At 39.8% G+C, this 18,633-nt stretch overlaps 1 protein-coding gene across 5 annotated transcripts in view; it reads left to right on the top strand.

The window, feature by feature from the left end:
* ARFGEF3 (ARFGEF family member 3) overlaps positions 1 to 18,633 on the top strand; it is a 70,483-nt gene that overhangs the window by 31,515 nt on the left and 20,335 nt on the right. For 4 of the 5 annotated variants that reach the window (XM_072141422.1, XM_072141421.1, XM_072141427.1 and 1 more), the window contains 14 exons: positions 1,399 to 2,306; positions 6,012 to 6,178; positions 7,793 to 7,958; positions 8,719 to 8,826; positions 9,187 to 9,402; positions 10,380 to 10,490; positions 12,115 to 12,265; positions 12,814 to 13,110; positions 13,223 to 13,356; positions 13,522 to 13,667; positions 13,848 to 14,027; positions 14,857 to 14,998; positions 16,547 to 16,669; positions 17,181 to 17,284. In XM_072141422.1, coding sequence (XP_071997523.1) covers positions 1,399 to 2,306; positions 6,012 to 6,178; positions 7,793 to 7,958; positions 8,719 to 8,826; positions 9,187 to 9,402; positions 10,380 to 10,490; positions 12,115 to 12,265; positions 12,814 to 13,110; positions 13,223 to 13,356; positions 13,522 to 13,667; positions 13,848 to 14,027; positions 14,857 to 14,998; positions 16,547 to 16,669; positions 17,181 to 17,284 — 2,953 coding nt within the window. The remainder of the gene's footprint in view (positions 1 to 1,398; positions 2,307 to 6,011; positions 6,179 to 7,792; positions 7,959 to 8,718; positions 8,827 to 9,186; positions 9,403 to 10,379; positions 10,491 to 12,114; positions 12,266 to 12,813; positions 13,111 to 13,222; positions 13,357 to 13,521; positions 13,668 to 13,847; positions 14,028 to 14,856; positions 14,999 to 16,546; positions 16,670 to 17,180; positions 17,285 to 18,633) is intronic. The other variant, XM_072141423.1, reaches the window with a different exon arrangement.

Below are 18,633 nucleotides of genomic sequence, written 5' to 3'. Positions count from 1 at the left end.
TCAAAACGCCAAAAAATAAATGAAATAAATTTAGTGGCGGCAGCCCAAGCCTGCTCAGTGTGGGGAGGTAGGGGGTTTGGGGCTGGCTATTAACAATTTATACAACTTGGAGTTATATATTTGTATTACTGAAAATTCCATACTCTTCCTCGGCTAAAAATACTCCTCAAAAATGGTGAGAGGAGTATTATTACCCTTCTGGAAAAATGTTAGTGCGACCTCTGACTTCAGGGGACTTTTATTCTCTTTTTAAAACTTTTTTTAAATGCACTTTTTTAAAAACTTTCTTTTCTACTGTTTTATTTTGTCCCTGGGTGGGACAGGAATAAGTGATCTTGTTGCAGCATGTATTGCAGGATATTAAATTGTCAGCGTATGCTTACTTCATAGGCTGACATTAACACAGTTAGATCATGCAGAATGCATGATCTAGCAGGCATTTACTGCTGGAAGCCCTTGGGTACTTCCTCGGACTCGGGGCCATGATTGGCACCTCCGTGGGGTTAAAGCGTAACTCCAAGGTTACCCGGTCATAAATAGTTTTATAACAGCCGGAGAGAGCATTTTACAACAATTCCAAGGATACCTATTTCATGCCTCTAGCTTCTTCCTAGCATGAGATCTATCTTGGTATATCTATCAGCCCTTCTTAGAAAATCATTGTTAGCTTATCCTGAAGTAGGTGGCTACTTCATGGTTGTGACATCGGTAAAGCCACTGAGGTCAATAGATAAAGAGGCTGAGGGAGGCAGAGAAAAAACTTCAATAAGGTAATTAGACTATATTGGAAACATTTTAGTTATTGTATCTAAAGGAAAACTTCAAAAACTGAAAACTTAAAGGGGTATTCTCGTCTCGGCATTAGCATTCAGTTTGATTAATCTGCCATTAATAAACATTTCATTAATTAGATGTTCCTGTGTGAAGATAATTTCTCATACATACGTAGTTATGTGGTCCCTTAGAAACGAGATGGCTTCCTCAGATACAGCCACCTCTGCTGGATGGATTGCACAAATAAACAAAAAGTTTTTGTATATGAAATATCCGGGAGTTACTGCATATCCTACAGCCATCCTGTGATTGCTGAAGCTAGGTGGTCAGGCAGAGCTCAATAGCGCATGTCTGCCCACTGCTTCCTAAATCTGATGTGGTCGTAACCGAGGAAGCCATCTCGTTTCTAAGGGACAACATGGCTATGTTTATGAGAAATTATCTTCACACAGGACCATTTTTTTTAATAACATCCAATTGAAGAAATATTTATATATGGAAGATTCATGAAACTGAATGTGAATGCCCAGACGAGAATACCCCTTTAAAGCATAACTGTAAAGTTTATAAACTACTATTAAAATGAAGTATTTTACTTTGTTCTATATGATTCTTTTTTTCTAGTATCATGGATGGGATGGCAGAAGCATGTATGAAAGGTGGAATTGAAGCTTGTTATGCCTCAGTGTCGTGTGTCTGTGCATTACTTGGAGCTTTGGATGAAATGAGTCAAGGGAAAGGTCTTAAAGAAAGTCACGTCCAGCATATTCTTAGACGTCTTGAGGAGCTAAGAGATGGAGCAGAATCAAGCAGAGAATCAATGGAAATTAATGAAGCTGATTTTAGGTGGCAAAGACGCATTTTGTCTTCTGAACATACGCCATGGGAGCTAGGGACTGAAAAGAGTCCCGACATTAGCATTAGTGTGACCACAGATACCGGGCAAACCACTTTAGAAGGAGATCTGGGTCAGACTACTCCCGAAGATAACATGGATGGGCAAGGAAATAATGTGCAGTCCCCAGGCCTTAATCGGAATAAAGATCCAGAGCTGGATGTTGTAGACCAACCAGATGTTGTCCAACGTAGTCATGTAACGGTGTATCCTGACATCACAAATTTTTTGTCTGTTGACAGCAGGACAAGATCTTATGGTTCAAGGTACAGTGAGAGCAATTTCAGTGTTGATGAGCAGGATCTTTCCAGGACTGAATTTGATTCATGCGATCAGTATTCAATGGCTGCCGAAAAAGATTCAGGTAGATCTGATGTCTCTGATATTGGGTCTGATAACTGCTCCCTAGCAGATGAAGACCAGACACCTAGAGACTGCCCTGGTCATAGGTCATTACGGACCGCTGCTTTATCTTTAAAGCTGCTGAAAAACCAGGAGGCAGATCAGCAAAGTGCCCGTCTTTTTGTACAGTCCCTTGAAAGTCTTATCCCCCGACTCCTGACACTGCAGAGGATGGAGGAAGTAGATTCATCTTTGCAGAATTTTGCTTCAACGTTTTGTTCAAGTCTACAAGCTGGTAAGTACTTGAAATAATGTATTAAAGTGTGAATCTATAAGGCTTGCTTGGTAATGGTATCTAGGATTTTCTTGTTTTCTTCCAGATGCAGCGCCACACTTGTTCTTGGGTTGTATCTGATCTTGTAGCTGTCTGTTTTCGAAAATATTGTAATATCCAGGGCCGGTTCTAGACAAAGCGGGGCCTGGGCAAAACTAAAAGTCGGGCCCCAAAATAAAACTATTTTATGACCAGTCACAGTCAGCAAGAGGCTCCATTTAGTATGGTAAAACAAACTGTAATATGGGAGAATTTTATAGGAGATAAATAGATAATAGGGAGATTGATGGGCAGCACGGTGGCTCAGTGGTTAGCACTACAGCCTTGCAGCACTGATCAACATCTGCAAAAAGTTTGTATGTTCTCTCTGTGTTTGTGTGGGTTTCCTCCGGGTCCTCCGGTTTCCTCTCACACTCCAAAAAATTACTGGTAGGTTGAATAGAGAATAGAGAAATATGAAAGATGATAGAGATTTCCAGATGCAGAATTATAAAGTAGATTGTAAAATTGAAATTACAGCAAAAATATTTTCTACAAGCAGACAATTGCCCCATTTTAAAAATTGCATTAAAGAGTTTATAGCGTAGACATAGGCGCCTTCATGCAATTTTGATTCAAACTGAAACATTTTATAAAAAATACTTAAATATTTGACTTTGATTGGAAAAAATGTGAAGGTAAATATTTTCTGTTTTGAGCACATATCCTAAATGTAATAGATGGACATGTGTAGAGTTCACAAATGTCCCATATTGATATGTTCACATAAATAAATCCACATAATATCACTAACACTGTAATAAATAGATATCTGCTTTTCGGCTAGAAATTTTAAGACCGTCGCAACCTGCAAAATATATCAATAAGAATAAAAAGTAAAGGCGCCATAAAACCTATAGAATTTAGAAATCGGACAACCAGGCGTTGCATTTGGCAATTAACATTCAAAATTTCCTCTAATATATGTAGAAATCCTGATATTTATAGAAAGAAAATATACTTTCCTATAACCGTAAGATGTGAGGAGATCATGCAGACCCCACACCAAAATATGCAGCAAAGGGAACGTTAAATCCTCAGGGGACACCAAACTAATTTTGCAGAAGATTGAACTGAGCTTCACACAGATCTATCATTGTATGTTCCTTACACAATGGTAACCCAAATAAATAACTATATATCTATAAACCAAGCTAATGAGATAATAAAAGTCACGTTTAGATGTGTGCCAATGTATTAGCCGCACAATAACAGAACCTTCCGCGCTTCATAAGAATATGAGTGAGAACGTCATAACATGGGTGTAAGTAATGGAGGATGGTGGGAAATAAAAACTTTACTCCAGAACATGTGTGTGTTGTTGGTGTTACATATAACTTTATGGACATGTTCTGGGTTGCGGTGTTAATATATAATAGCGACATTAGGCGAAGAGGATCAAATGTTTATCGTATCAGTCAATTAAAAAAAAAAAAAAAAAACTATTGCAAAATAAAAGGCAATAAGAGATAGTTCTGCATAAAGAAGGTTTAAAAACATGAATATTAGTTGATATTATCCCGTCTCAAAATGTAGTAACCTATAAAGTGAATATTTCCATTATCTGTGAGGTGCAGCAGCTCCTGTGTGCAGCAAATTCTCCCTGTAGCCTGAGGGCTAGGAATCTGGAGGGGGGACACTTCAGGGGGCTGTATCTCTGGCTCTATGACACATAGAATCTCACTTCTTTTTTTTCCTATGAAAGAAGAGTCTCATCTTAAATATGAATCTAAATTTGTGTTTCTAAATTTGTGATTTTTATATATAAAAATGGCACCTGATATTCTCACTTTAAACCTGAATATCTCTGGATCCATGGCACCTAGAAACAAAATTCAAGATTCATTTGACAGAAGAGATTCTCCCATTTCAGGAGGCCTTTGCCTACCCATAGCGCCGGCCCTGGTAATATCACATTCAACCTGTGGACAGTTGTGGTGCTGTTTTGGATTAAAGTAGCATTATCTTCTAATTATCTGTGAGATATTATCACCCTTACAACTGTCTTTCTCCTGATTTTAATTAAAGAGCATGGTAAACACAGATAGGTATCTTTTGTTTTAATTACATAGATATAGAAAGTTATAAGGCTTCACCGTGATCTATGTCCAAACCGTATGATAACAGGCATTGTCCTCTAGGGACAATATCTCAGATCATACTTGACAAATGTTGTGATGACGAAGTGTAATTTTGATCTGGTTACTATACCATACTGTTTCTACCTTTTAATATACCAACTGTTGGAAAACTACAAAAATGGGGACACTGAAGATCCTACCGGACCTCTCCAATAAATCGCATCACACAGTGTACAGTATATCCCCACACAGTGAGTATGCACAAATATCATACAGCTAAAAAAGGCTGGTGTAAATGCAATGGTATATCACCTACAATGAATAAATACCATCTGACACAAAAATAAAATGTAAAAAATGTATCAATGTTTTATTAGTACATCCAGTGAAGATAACAATACAGCATTGTGGGAGTCCTCTCGGAGCCTATGAGCATCATCCTATAAATACACAACATGTTGCCAAAAGAATATGTATTATAACAACCATCGTTATATAACGCAGTATATTGATCACTAGTATAGGTAACATAAAATAGAATGTATACACAGAGAAGCCTCTTCAGGCTTCTTACGGGGCTTCTTCTTCAGGCTTAAGCGATCCTTTCAACATCTACGCGATGTTGTATGCGTCTCTCAACTGGAGTGTGACACAGAGTTTGTTGGACACCAGCAGGGGGGACCTCGTGTGGGAGGATCCGTGTCGACGGGGTCGCTTAAGGGTTGTCTGTTTTCGATTATGTTGGAGTGATGAGAACGACATTCAACAAATCGGAACTGTTTCTACTTAATAAAGAAGTAGAGCATTGTACTTTTCGTTGTTTTTCTAAATTGCTCCTCTGAAGGAATTAACATTTGATTAAGTATACAAAGGGGATGCGAAACTAGGCTTTCCGACAACAACACCACAAAGCGCGTTTCGACTGTTAGGGTGAAGGAATGTGGGACGAAGGAACCCACATAAACAGCCAACACACGTTTACGCTGTTAAACCTTCGTCCAGGGGTCGCCTTAACCAAAACCAACATTTACAACCAAGATCCTAGGTAATTTACAAAAACTAAAGGGGATGTGAAACCAAGCTCCGGGACAATGACTACCAAGAGACTACTGTAACACATATTTGTTTGGTAACATGATGTGTATTTATGGGCTTTACAAGCCCCGGGCTGACTCCTACAATGCTGTATTTTTATCTTCACTGTAATTTTTCTATCTGTATGTACTAATAAAAAAATGATTACCTTTTTTTTTACATTTTTAATTTTTGTATCAGCTGGTATTTATTCTTTGTAGGGGATATATATATATATATATATATTTGTACATATATCACAGTGAAGGTGTGTAACTTTCTATATCTATGTAACTAAAAGAAAAAGCAAAGATATCTATTGGTGTGTTCCGTACTCTTCAATTGATCCTACTGGAGTGAGAACCCTACATATGAGCACCACCCTCTTTGAAGTGTGCGGTATCGCCTGCTTCACAACTATTTCACCTGGTTTTGTAGTGTAAAATAATTTTTTTTTCTTCACTTTTCATAGGTGTAATGCACTCACCTGGCTTTGAAACTAACAATGGAGCATGTGCTCAGACTCTTCTGAATGCAGACAGTCTATATGTTGCATGCTACTATACTCTTCTACTCAACATCAAGCTTGCCAACAGCGATTATTACAGGAAGAAAAACGCTTTAGCTCCAGTGACACTAGTAAGTAAAAAAGAGTTATTATAATATTAAGCCTTATCACTAGTTCTAACAGTTGCAGAAGGTTGTAGCTGTACTGCGTACCATATATGTCTAGACTTTTATGTACAACAATACGTCTATGTGTCTGTGCTACTAATTCCATTCCGGGCTGTGAAGTCAGAGTTTGAGTTGGTGACCATTTTGGTGGAGTCGGAGTCATGACTCCAACTCCAAAAATGTATGATACAGGTAGTCATTATGTTTGTTCTTAAGTTGAATTTTTATGTAAGTCGGGGCTGTGTATTTTATAATTATAACCCCAGCCAGAATCTTTTTGGTCTCTGTGACAATTGGATTTTAAAAATGTTGGGTTGTCATAAGAACCAGGATTAACAATAAAGCTTCATTGCAGACACATTTCATAACTGTTATAGCTATTTATTCTAGCCTATGGCTAACGTACAGTAAATTACATCCAGTGGTCCGTTTGTAACCAGGGGTCGTCTGTAAGTCTGGTGTTCTTAAGTAGGGGGCCATCTGTATATTGATACATTGGTATATTGATCATTGGTTTGATGAATGCAGTATGTGCTGAATATTTTTTCAAAATTTGGGAAAATTACAATGTTCTATTACGTTCAAAAGCCAGGGGTGAGCAACCAAAGGTCCACATTGTCATCCTACTCAATTTTAAGGGCTTGCACCCCAAAGACACCAAAAACCACAGTACAATAATAAATACTAAATCAGAAATCAAATGCTTCATTCAGAACAGACAATAATAAGCCTGAAGATTCTGTAGCAGACAATAATACTGGAACCCTCATTCCATTTCTTCCTCAAGATAAGGCTGAATTCACACTGCCGTATGGTGGACGTATATACGGCCGACGTATTTACGCCCAATATACGTCCCCCATAGACGGCAATGGGTGCATGGCCCTACGGGAGCAGTACGGTGCTGCACACGTGCGGCACCGCTCTGTACCCTGTGAAAAGATAGGACATGTCCTATCCTCTTCCGGAATACAGCACCGTGCGCCATATTCCTCTATGGAGAGGGGCGGGGGTGAGCAGCGCTTACCTCGTCCTCCTCTCCCCTGCGCCACAGTGTGCCCACCATGCTACATTACGACGGGCAACGACAGTGTGCATGTAGCCTAAATCTGAGCAGTGAACTGAACAGTTTAGAATACAGGAGAGGGTAAATAATAGGAGTTGCCCTCTTAAATGCCACAATGGTATATTAGAGTTTGATTTATTCACCTGATATATTCATTTACAAGAAACATTTGAAAGGACACTTTTTCTTGGATGCCACATTGAGCACAGGTTCTTAATTCCAACCCTTTTGTGGTCCTCTCCAAAAATTCATCTTTGGCAGGAAATGCTTTATGCCACAAACTTTGGGCTTATGGATTATATAATGATGAGTGAAAATGGCAGTGTTTTATTAGTAAGGAGTCAAGTTCTTTTCTTCTGACTGGTGACAAATGCCTGATCTGTATTTCAGACCAAAGCTCCATACATATAGTTCTAACCCTAATGCCACACCTACATATGCTATGATATTCCTTTCTTATAATTTAATTGATACCAGTATATTTATAGTAATTTTTTTGTTTTGTTGTGCAGAAAGAATTCATTAAGCAGGTACAATCCAGTGGTGTAGTAATAGTGTTCTCCCAGGCTTGGATTGAAGAGCTGTATCATCAGATCCTGGACAGGAACATGCTTGGAGAGTCTGGATACTGGGGAACCCCTGAGGGACAATGCCTGCCCCTTATTACTATGCTTATCAGTGAGTTATGCAATATTGTATGCCATGGATGGTTTCTGTCCTTTATTTTCTTTTGATTTTTGTATATTTTTTTTGTTTGGACACAAAACATGGGAGCACATAAAAGAACATAATTTTAATAGATAAGAAGGTAAAACTAGGCCAAGTACATTATTGAAAGATCTAATGCAGGTATACAATATGAATAAAATCCCTGTGTTTGATAATATTCATTGGTATTTCAGCATGTTCTGACCAAATCTACAGGGGGCACCTATACTAACCAAATAATCTGCCTGATCATCTTGTCTCCCTACTCTTTAAAATTCAATGCAGACAGCTTTCCCCCTCAAAAGTAATGCCTTGTTGGCAAAATAAATAATCTTTATCTTCACTATTTTGCCCTTTTACACATACATTTTTGTAGAAGAAAAAATAAAAAGGACTTAGTGCTCCCATAGTAGTAATTGCACACTAAATATAAGATGGCCCGCTAGTACCCATCACCCTAGATAAGGAGGTAACCTTTAGGGTCTGCAGAAGAAGGAAGTCCTCTCTCGAAACGCGTTACCCTTGGCTTCTACACTACCCCTGGTTTTTACCAATAAAAATCTTAAATCTACCTATTAGATTGCCACCTCTCGTCCGTTTTTTTTTTCTCCTCACTGATACATTTTTGTGACATTGAGTAAGCAAGAAAACATGCATATTTTGTAGAAATGTCGGATATGTACAAGAATATTTAAGTTTGTTTTATGATTTAATATTTCTTTTCATCAAGATATTGATGGGTTGGGGAGCAGCGCCATCGGTGGACAGCTTCAGGCATCTTCTTCTACACAGTCTCCTCTTCCTGTAGACAAGAATATGGACCCAACAACTGTAGCAGGTGTGTGGAAAGGAAGAAACTGAAGTATATGGCACCTTTTTTGAGGAAAATTATTTACTCTGGTCTGCATAGTACAGAATTTAAAAATGCATTTTCTAAATGGAACAACCCTTTAATTGTGTATACATTTCAACTAGACTGACATGTATATAATATTGCAATTGTTTTCTTTCTGCCTTTAACTGGGCTCTTAGAGACAGAAATCTGTTATGCAATACATCATCTTGCTTTCATGGCTCAATTAGAGATGCCCATAATCCTTCAACAACCGTTTCCTAAAGATTAACACTGTAAATTATGGTTGTGAGTATAATACATAGCAATCTAAACCATCTAATATTTCATTGTTTTCCTTCCTAGGTGTTGCTTTTGCACGGTTCATACTTATAGGATGCTGGAAGAACTTAATAGACACCCTGTCGGCTCCGCTAACTGGGCGCATGGCGGGGAGCTCCAAAGGCTTGTCATTTATATTGGGTGCAGAAGGTGTGAAGGAGCAAAATCAGAAAGAAAGAGATTCTATTTGTATGAGTCTCGATGGTCTTCGGAAAGCTGCCCGTCTCAGCTGTGCTTTAGGTATGGTTTTCCATAATTTTTTTGTTGCTATCGAACCATCTGTAGGCACTTTTATGTAGATGTGTGGGTGTAGTGTTGGAAAGCTGAATTACTGCTGTACACCAGTGTGTCTTATAAGGAATAGAAAGGTGTAATAGTGATTCTGTCGATTTAACCGATGAAGCTAGAAACCCATCGGCCCTTGACATTAGATTGAATGTGATCTTACATACTGGAAATTGATCTATACCCAAGTTGTTGTGAACCCTGCCTAGGCCCTTGTGTGCCCCAAAATAAAAATTGAAAAAAATAAAAGTCAGTTAATGAATGTAAAAAAATGTGTGTGTACTGTACATGTATAAAATAAGCTGGACAATGCCTTTAAAGTTCTATAAATTTCCAGTCTACCCTGTTCATCATGTGGTAGTTCTGGATAGAAAACTGTCCCGGATTGTGTGATGAACAAATAGATAAAGATTACATTAACGCCATATAGTTCTCAGATCCGTGTCCTGAACCATGCAACTGTGTATCCATCGCATGACCAGGACACATTTTTGTTCACTGAAATAAGTAAAGACAGCAACCAGAGATCTTTATAACTGATAAGAATTGACACTTAAAGTATGTTGTAAAATAGTATAGAAAATAGTATTAGCTATAAAAATGTTATGTGCTAAAAGGAAAATATTCCTGAAGGCTAAGTTTATACTCTCTGTAGGGTACCTACACCCTACAATAGGTAAAACCTTTCACAATACAAGAACTGTGGAGAAGACTTTCTGACAAGATCTGCTCCTGTCTGTAGCACTGCCCATTCAATCTCACAGTGCCCTTCAGGTATAATGTGGACCACCATAGGGTGAAGGCACATCAATCCCTTCCTGGTTTGTTTCTCCGTTATTAAGTTTTAACTCTTTTAAAATCCATATTTGTATACAAACATGATGGTGTGCGATATATATTTCTCAATTGGCTTGTCATGCTTCTATTTTCAGGGGTGGCTGCTAACTGTGCATCAGCTTTGGCTCAGATGGCTGCAGCATCTTGTGTGCAAGAGGAGAAGGAGGACAAGGAAAATCTGGACCAAAGTGACACAATATCACAAGGTATATATATATTGTGGAATAAAGTGTTTTCTAGAAGCATATCATTATTACTTCCTAAAATTTGGCCCAGCCAAGTTTTATCCAAAAGCCTTAAAAGAAAACTACCACTTGGGAAGTCACGACTTAAACCATATATACTTACTGCTTGGGGTTCATGCCCCATTTACGGAGCAAGTTTTCATTAGGCTTTAACAGCAAGTGGGAAAATCGCTCTATATAAAGTGGTAAAATAGAATATAAGAGAGTAGTATATACACAACGGCAGGACAGCTGGAGAAAAATTGTTTAAAAATATGCTAATTAGCGCCAGGCGCTCTTGTGTCAGTAACCCGGGCTGTGCCAGTAACATGGGCTGCCCGACGGGCTGTGCCAGTAACACGTCGGCTCTCGAGAAGTCTTGCACATGCGTGTTGTTCATCCCTATTGAGTAGCTGCATCTGTCAGGCTTACTTTTGCAAGACTTCCAAAGAGCCGGATGATGTCACTGGCTCCCGGGCTGGGAGCCGGTGCATAAAGGCATGCATAATTAGGGGATAAAGAAGAGCCGGGCAGCCTGTGTTACTTGCACAGGAGAAAGTGGTCTTTGTGGTGGCGGACTTGCTGATCAGAATCATCTTGATGAAGAATACTTAAAGAGTAACCGTCATTTCAAAAAACTTTTGATATGTTGTAGGGCAAATAATTTTAAGCCCTTTTGCAATTGGATTAGTTACCCGAATCCTGCTCCTTCCTCTTGTATTCTGCAGACCTCCCCTAGATGGCAGTGACTGCTCAGATAGCTGTTACTATGGACATTCTGTCTTCATAAAGAAGACTACGGGCAGGAGACACGCCCCCTCTCCCTCACTGCTCACAGCTGATTACCTCATGGCTCAGTGCCCCAGGAGTCATGTGCAGGGAGAAGCCCTAACTAATGCAGTGACAAAACACCTTCACTTATCTAACCTCAGCTTTCCCTTCACTTGTAAACAAATAATCCACACTGACAGAAACTGCAGCCCCCCTCCCCCCATCACCTCACACACACAGGAAATGGCAGGAGACAATCTCCAAGTCTACAAACTGTCACCTCATGTGCTGTGCTGGTGTTACTTAGATAGATATCAGATAGATAGACAGACAGACAGACAGACGATAGCTCTGGTGTCATTGGTCAGCAGCAGGGGTTTGTGATGAGGTGACAGGATGCAGGCTCCGCCCCTCCATCTTGCTGATTGTAGGTTTTTTGAGAGCTGGAAACCCTGGTTGCTATGGGCCAAAAAAGGTATTAAATGAGGACCGAGAGGCAAAATATTTTGAGGAATGATTCCCAGGGACACCGGGAGCAGAATTATGTATTTAATTTATTTTTTGCTCAGAATGACGGTTACACTTTAAAGATCTCACACAACCGTAACAGTCCAAAGCTGTTTAACCCTCACCTTTTGTAGTAACCCATGAAATTTGTGATTAGGGGGTCATAATTGTAGAAATGTTTAGTATATTCAGAGGATGTGTGTATGTATCTCTATAAAGTAATGCTTCGGTGCTTTCATGTCTTTTGATTGGGGTGGGGGAGTGATGAATTGACCAGAACACTTTATTATTATTATTTATTATTTTTTGTATTTTTTTTTTTTTACAGTAAAGCAAAAAGTGGAGCAAAAACTGGAGCAGATGGGTAAACATGGAGGATTTCGTCTACATAATGCCCATGTTCTTTGTATGGATGCCATACTTAATGTCGGTCTGGAGATGGGAAGTCATAATCAAGACTGTTGGCCGCATGTGTTCAGGTACCACCTAGCACAGTGGTGGCGAACCTATGGCATGGGTGCCAGAGGTGGCACTCTGAGCCCTCTCAGTGGGCACTCAGGTTGTTACCCTCAGGCTCTTAATTAAGGGATCCTCCTGCAGGCCCAGATAACCCAGGATGTGACATGCTCAGTGTTATTTTAAAGTGAAGTATCCTGGTTTACCTAAGACTGCAGGAAGAGAAGGTGTGGACAAGGAGTTCCTGCTCTTGGCCTTGCATTTCTTCCTGTTCAGGGGATTATCAAGGGAAGCTCCAATGACAATCCAAAATTTTCCTCCTTCTGTCAACGATAGTGTTGTCCTCAGGACTGTTGAAACCTTTGGTACAGCACAGCGCAAGAAGATTGCAATAAGTTAAAGCTTGAATTGCTGTGTTGGCACTTTTCAATAAATAAATGGGTTTGGGTTGCAGTTTGGCCACTCACTGACCTAGCATGTGTGTCACACTCTGATGGAGTTGTCTTGATGATATCTTATTTAGAAATGTTTAAAAATGTACATTTTTTTTTTCATCTGTTCTCATGGTCAGGGTGTGTGAATATATCAGCACACTGGAGCACACGCACTTCGGTGAGGGAACCTCGCAGCTACCACTGACAATTACTCAGTCCACAGACTCCCAGGGCCTCTCCACTGAATTTTCACAAGAACAGAGTAAAGAACAAGAGGCTTCACTTGGGAAGAGTCCCATCATCCAGCCGGTCCCAATCCAAGAGCTTATTAAGGAGGGAAACAAGGGGCGGGCATTCGACTTCCGTGGAAATACCTTAATGAGTTCAAGCAATGCTGCTAAAGCCGTTTGTACGTTGTCTACACAAGCAGACAAGTAAGAACCCAATACATTTGCAGTAAAAAAGATGATACATTCAACCTAATTTTGAGTCCTAAGTATAAGAAGTAATGTAGAATATAAAAAATGCATTTTCCATGATCTTTAGACTATTTGAAGGTGCTGCAGACAAGCTCAATCTGGTTGCACTGAGTGGATTTCTCTTCCAGCTGAAGAAGGCCTCCCAGGCTCAGCTTTTCCATTCGGTCACTGATACAGTTGATTATTCCCTTACAATGCCAGGTGAGACCTTTACTATAATGGAAATAGTTTAAAGTTGCTGTCTTTTTAGTTAGGGAACAAATCCCCTCTAGTAGGAGAGGTTTCACAGTTTTTTCTCATTTGTTTTAGTGTATAACTAAGGTCTGCAAGTTAACTTCAATTGTTTTCTGTAATTTACTTTCACAGGCGAGATTAAATCTACTCAGGACAAAAGAAGTGCTCTACATCTCTTCCGCCTTGGAGATGTCATGTTACGTATTATACGCAGCAAATCCCGACCTCTTCTTCACATTATGCGATGTTGGAGTATAGTGGCTCCTCATTTTGTAGAGGTATTCCTTACATTATATCAGTACATTTGTGTATATCTAGGTGACCACCAGGTTTTACTCCTTGTAGAATGTAGCACACTTTTCAAAACTTATGGTTACGAGTCTGCAGAGGTATTTAGTCATGTACAAGATGCTCTTATTCTGTGCTGTAATACTGATCGCTTTCTTGTTATATTATAGGCAGCTTGTCACAAAGAAAGACGTGTTTCTAAGAAAGCGGTCTCCTTCATACATGACATTGTGACAGAGGTCCTGGCTGATTGGAACGAGCCACCACACTTTCACTTTAATGAAGCCCTTTTCCGTCCCTTTGAGCGAATCATGCAGCTAGAGTTATGTGATGAGGATGTCCAGGACCAGGTGAAATCATTGAAATCATTATTTGTACTCTTGTGCACATCATATGTAGTCGCAAGTGCAGGTTTCTCAAGTTTCCCCCACTTTACGCAATTTCCATGCCCATTGAGCAGGGTGGGGCAAGAAATAGGCCATGTTGCTGCACAGTTTTGTATGGTTCAGGAGTGGAGGCACCACACTGGTGCAGGTTATAGGGTAATTCTACACGAGAAAGTGTAATATCCTCTAGATATGGCCGCAGGTGGTATAATGACAGAGAAGTATACTTTCCTGCCTCCTGCACTCCAGTCCAGCATATTCCTGCCAGCTTCTAGTGATGTACAGAGCTCAGCACCTGCTACAACCTAACACAGGACTCATCTGTAGGCTCTAGCAGGTGCATGTTGTAGACCAACAAATACTGATGGAAGTGATGGGAGGAGCTATGTTGGACTGGAGCGCAGGAGGTAAGTATATGTTGTTTCTTGTTTTAACTAGTCAGCCGTTTTACTAGATAGCCTCGTCTCCTTATCTGTTGTATAGAGACTTATGCTTTAAAAAATGTTTCATGTCTCCACTTCTCTTTCTGTTATGATGTGCCATACTTGCACACAATTTCTGCTGCCAATCACTGGCCTCATAGGTCTTGATGAGGTCAGTAATTGGCTGCAGCAGTCATTTGTTCACATGAGTAAATGTTATTGCTTCAGGACAAGTCAGGGACACTTGAATGACAGGGAAATAACCAGTAACTATATAGGTAGGTTTGAGTGTGCAATGACTTAATGTCTAGGGTAGATTTTGGGAAGAATGATCCAGACATTATTAACTAGTGTATTTGTGCAACTTATAGGTGGTTACATCAATTGGAGAGCTGGTAGAAGTGTGCTCTCCTCGCATCCAGTCAGGATGGAGACCTTTGTTCAGTGCCCTGGAAACCGTACACGGCAGCAAGACTGATATCAAAGAGTATCTTGTTGGAGAGTACTCAATGGGTAGGTTAAAAGCTCAACAAAACCTTGATTCCTGTTTGAAAGTATAAAAATGCTAATGTTTTCATGCTGATACTATACAATAAAACTGTAATTATCCCACAAGTGGGAAATTGCTTTCGCCACAGCAATAAAAATAAATGCAGTTTTTCACTGCCTTTAACCCCGTAACGGAAAATAGCTCCCAAAGTCGAAAATGGCACTTTTTTGCCATTTTAAAATTCTATGAAAAGTGATCAAAAGGTAGTACAGTTTTAAAAATAACATTGTAAGCGTAATCAAAAGTCGCAAAAAACAACACCTCCCAAAGCTCTGTATACCAAAGTATAAAAAAGTTATTTGCGCCAGAAGATGGCAAAATCCCCAAAATAGTTTTTGTACAGGAGGTTTTAATTTTTATAAATGTATGAAAAGAACTCGACCCAAAGAATAAAGTAGACATGTCATTTGGGGCGTACAGTAATATCCGTAAAATCCAAGCCATAAAAAATAAGCTCTGTACATGGAAAAATAAAAAAGTTATAGATTTTTGAAAATGCAAAAACGAAAAAGGGCAGGAAGAGGATAATATTGCATGCTGTGTACTGGGAAGTCGGAAGACATTCCAAATGCTTTGAAATTGACGCAAAACCGCATTAACACCATTTTCTGGTGACTTTTTTGTACATTTTGTAGAGAAAAATAATAATTATTTTTGCAATTTTGTGATGCTAATACAGACATGTCAGTTTTTGTAGGACAAGCTGATTTTTTTATTGCTACTATTTTGGGGGTTATATGGCCTTTTGATCACTTTTTATTAACATTTTTACGTCTTGTGACATGGTGAAAAAGTGACCATTCAATTTATGAGTCCTCTTCAATCATTCTTAATGGCACTGTAACATAGTATGTCACATGTTGTTAACTACCGTTTATACTCGTGTATAAGCCGAGTTTTTCAGCACAAAAAATGTGCTGAAAATCCTCACCTCAAAACTTATATACTCGCCCTCCGGTGGCCCCGATGCGCAGCGCTGCTCCCCCGATGTCATTGCAGCTAATCTTCTGGCTTCCCGGCTCCTCTTCTTTCTTCTGTAACCTCCTGCAGGGCGCCGCCGTGTTTTTCCCCCGGGCGGCGCATAGTATGACGTCAGCAACGTCGCGTCATACTATGTGCCTGCCGGCCGGAAGAGGGCGTTGGCAGCGCCCTGCAGGAGGTTACAGAAGAAAGAAGAGGAGCCGGGAAAACCAGAAGACGAGCCGCGCTGACATCGGGGGAGCAGCGCTGCGCATCGGGGCCACCGGAGGGTGACTATGTAAGTTTTTTTTTTTTTTTTAATGCTGGAGTGGCTGTATACTACTGGGGGAAGGCTGTGGTGGCTGTATACTACTGGGGGCAGGCTGTGGTGGCTGTATACTACTGTGGGCAGGCTGGGGTGGCAGTATACTACTGGGGGTAGGCTGGATACTACTGGGGGCAGGCTGGGGTGGCTGTATACTACTGGGGGCAGGCTGTATACTACTGTACTGAGTTTTATAACATATTGTTTTACCGGTTTTGTCTCTTAGGAAAACGCCAGGCTCCAGTGTTTGATGTGTTTGAAGCTTTCCTGAACACTGACAACATTCAAGTATTTGCCAATGCAGCCACTGATTACATTATGTGCCTTATGAAATTTGTAAAAGGATTAGGTACATTTTCATTCCGCTTTTAAGCAATTGATATCTATGTTGGGGTTATTAGCTATGAGGTGGATAATGGAACTATAACATTTCTTTCTGCCTATACCTTTAATGATGAAACATAAGATAAGATTACAACTCTATACTTGTAATGTTTTGCATTAGCCCTCTGTGCTATTATGTTCAAGAGACCAAAATGGACAGTGCTTCTAAACGGTAAAAATTCACAAGGACGTACACCCCAGGACATCAGTAATTTTATTATTTGACATCTCCACAATGATTGGTTTCTATGGAGTACAAAGTCAGAAACACCATTATTCAAAGACCTCTACACTGGGCACAACAAAGTAGTGACTATCAACATCATGAATATTATGTCTACTTACATATGTTATACCTTTGTAACGACTTGATAATAAAGGCTTATTTACATATGTTTAGATAGCTTTCTAGGCTGCTGTATAGATTGCTTTCTTCAGAATTGAATGTAATGTTAAAATGTCATATTGTTTGTCAGGTGAAAATGATTGTAAAGAAATTGGGGATTGTGTTCCATCTTCTGCTTCATCCTCCACAGACCTTTGTCTACCAGCTTTGGATTACTTAAGGAGGTGTTCTCAGGTAAAATGGCATTCTGATCAAGATATTTTTGCACTGTACATCATAGGCATCATTACAAATCATTTATTGTACTAATTATTCCTATTGCATTTTTGTATATGAAGTCTTTCATTGCAGCCTATTGGTACAATCAAAAAAAGTTCTTTTTTACTGCTCAATAATGTACACTCTGCATCCCATTTTGACATAAAAACAGAAATGTAAATATTTCTACTAATTTATTACTGAAATATCACATGGTCATAAGACCCTTTGCTCAGTATTGAGTAGAAGTACCTTTTGAGCTAGTACAGCCATGAGTCGTCTTGGGAATGATGCAACAAGTTTTTCACACTTGGATTTGGGGATCCTCTGCCATTCTTTCTTGCAGATCCTCTCCAGTTCCCTCAGGTTGGATGGTGAACATTGGTGCAAGCCATTTTCAAGTCTCTCCAGAGATGCTCAATTGAGTTTGGTCGTGGCACTAGCTGGGCCAGTCAAGAAGGGTCACAGAGTTGTTCTGAAGCCACTGCTTTGTTATTTTCACCGTGTGCTTAGGGTCATTGTCTTGTTAGAAGGTGAATCTTCAGCCCAGTCTGAGGTCCAGACCACTCTGGAAGAGGTTTTCATCCAGGATATCTCTGTATGTGGCCGCATTTATCTTTCCTTTAATTGCAACCAATCACCCTGTCCCTGCAGCTGAAAACCACCACCATGTTTCACTATTGGGATTGTATTTGATATGTGATGAGCAGTGACAGGTTTTCTCCACATATACCGCTTACAATTAACCCCAAAGTTCAATGATCGTCTCCTCAAACCAAATAATATTATTTATTATAGTGCAGGAGTCCTTCATTCGTGTTTTTTTACAAACTGTATGCCTTACACTGAGGAGAGGCTTCCATTGGCTCACTCTTCCTTAAAGCCCTGAATGGTGGAGGGCTGTAGTGATAGCTGACTTTTTAAGAACTTTCTTCCACCTCCCTACTGCATATGTGGAACTCAGCCACCGTGATCTTGGTGTTCTTTACCTCTCTTACTAAGGCTCTTGTCCCACAATTGCTTAGTTTGGCTGGACGTCCAGATTGAGGAAGAGTTATGGTCATCACAAACTTCTTCCAGTTAAGGATTATGAAGGCCATTGTGCTCTTAGGAACTTTGAGTGCTGCAGAGGTACTTTTGTAACCTTGGCCAGATCTGTGTCTTGTCACAATTCTGTCTCGGAGGGCAATACCTTAGACCTCATAATTATGTGCTCTGACATGCACTGTGAGGTCTTATTTAGAATGGTGTGTTCCTTTCCTAATCAAGTCCAATCAGTTTAATTAAACACTTCTGGAGGAGTAGATGAAGGAATACAACCATCT

This window comes from Engystomops pustulosus, chromosome 3 (genome assembly GCF_040894005.1).
Source record: "Engystomops pustulosus chromosome 3, aEngPut4.maternal, whole genome shotgun sequence".
NCBI classification, from domain to species: Eukaryota; Metazoa; Chordata; class Amphibia; order Anura; family Leptodactylidae; genus Engystomops; species Engystomops pustulosus.
The sequence above is the reverse complement of the archived record's forward strand: the minus strand, read 5'-3'. Positions and strand labels throughout refer to the sequence as shown.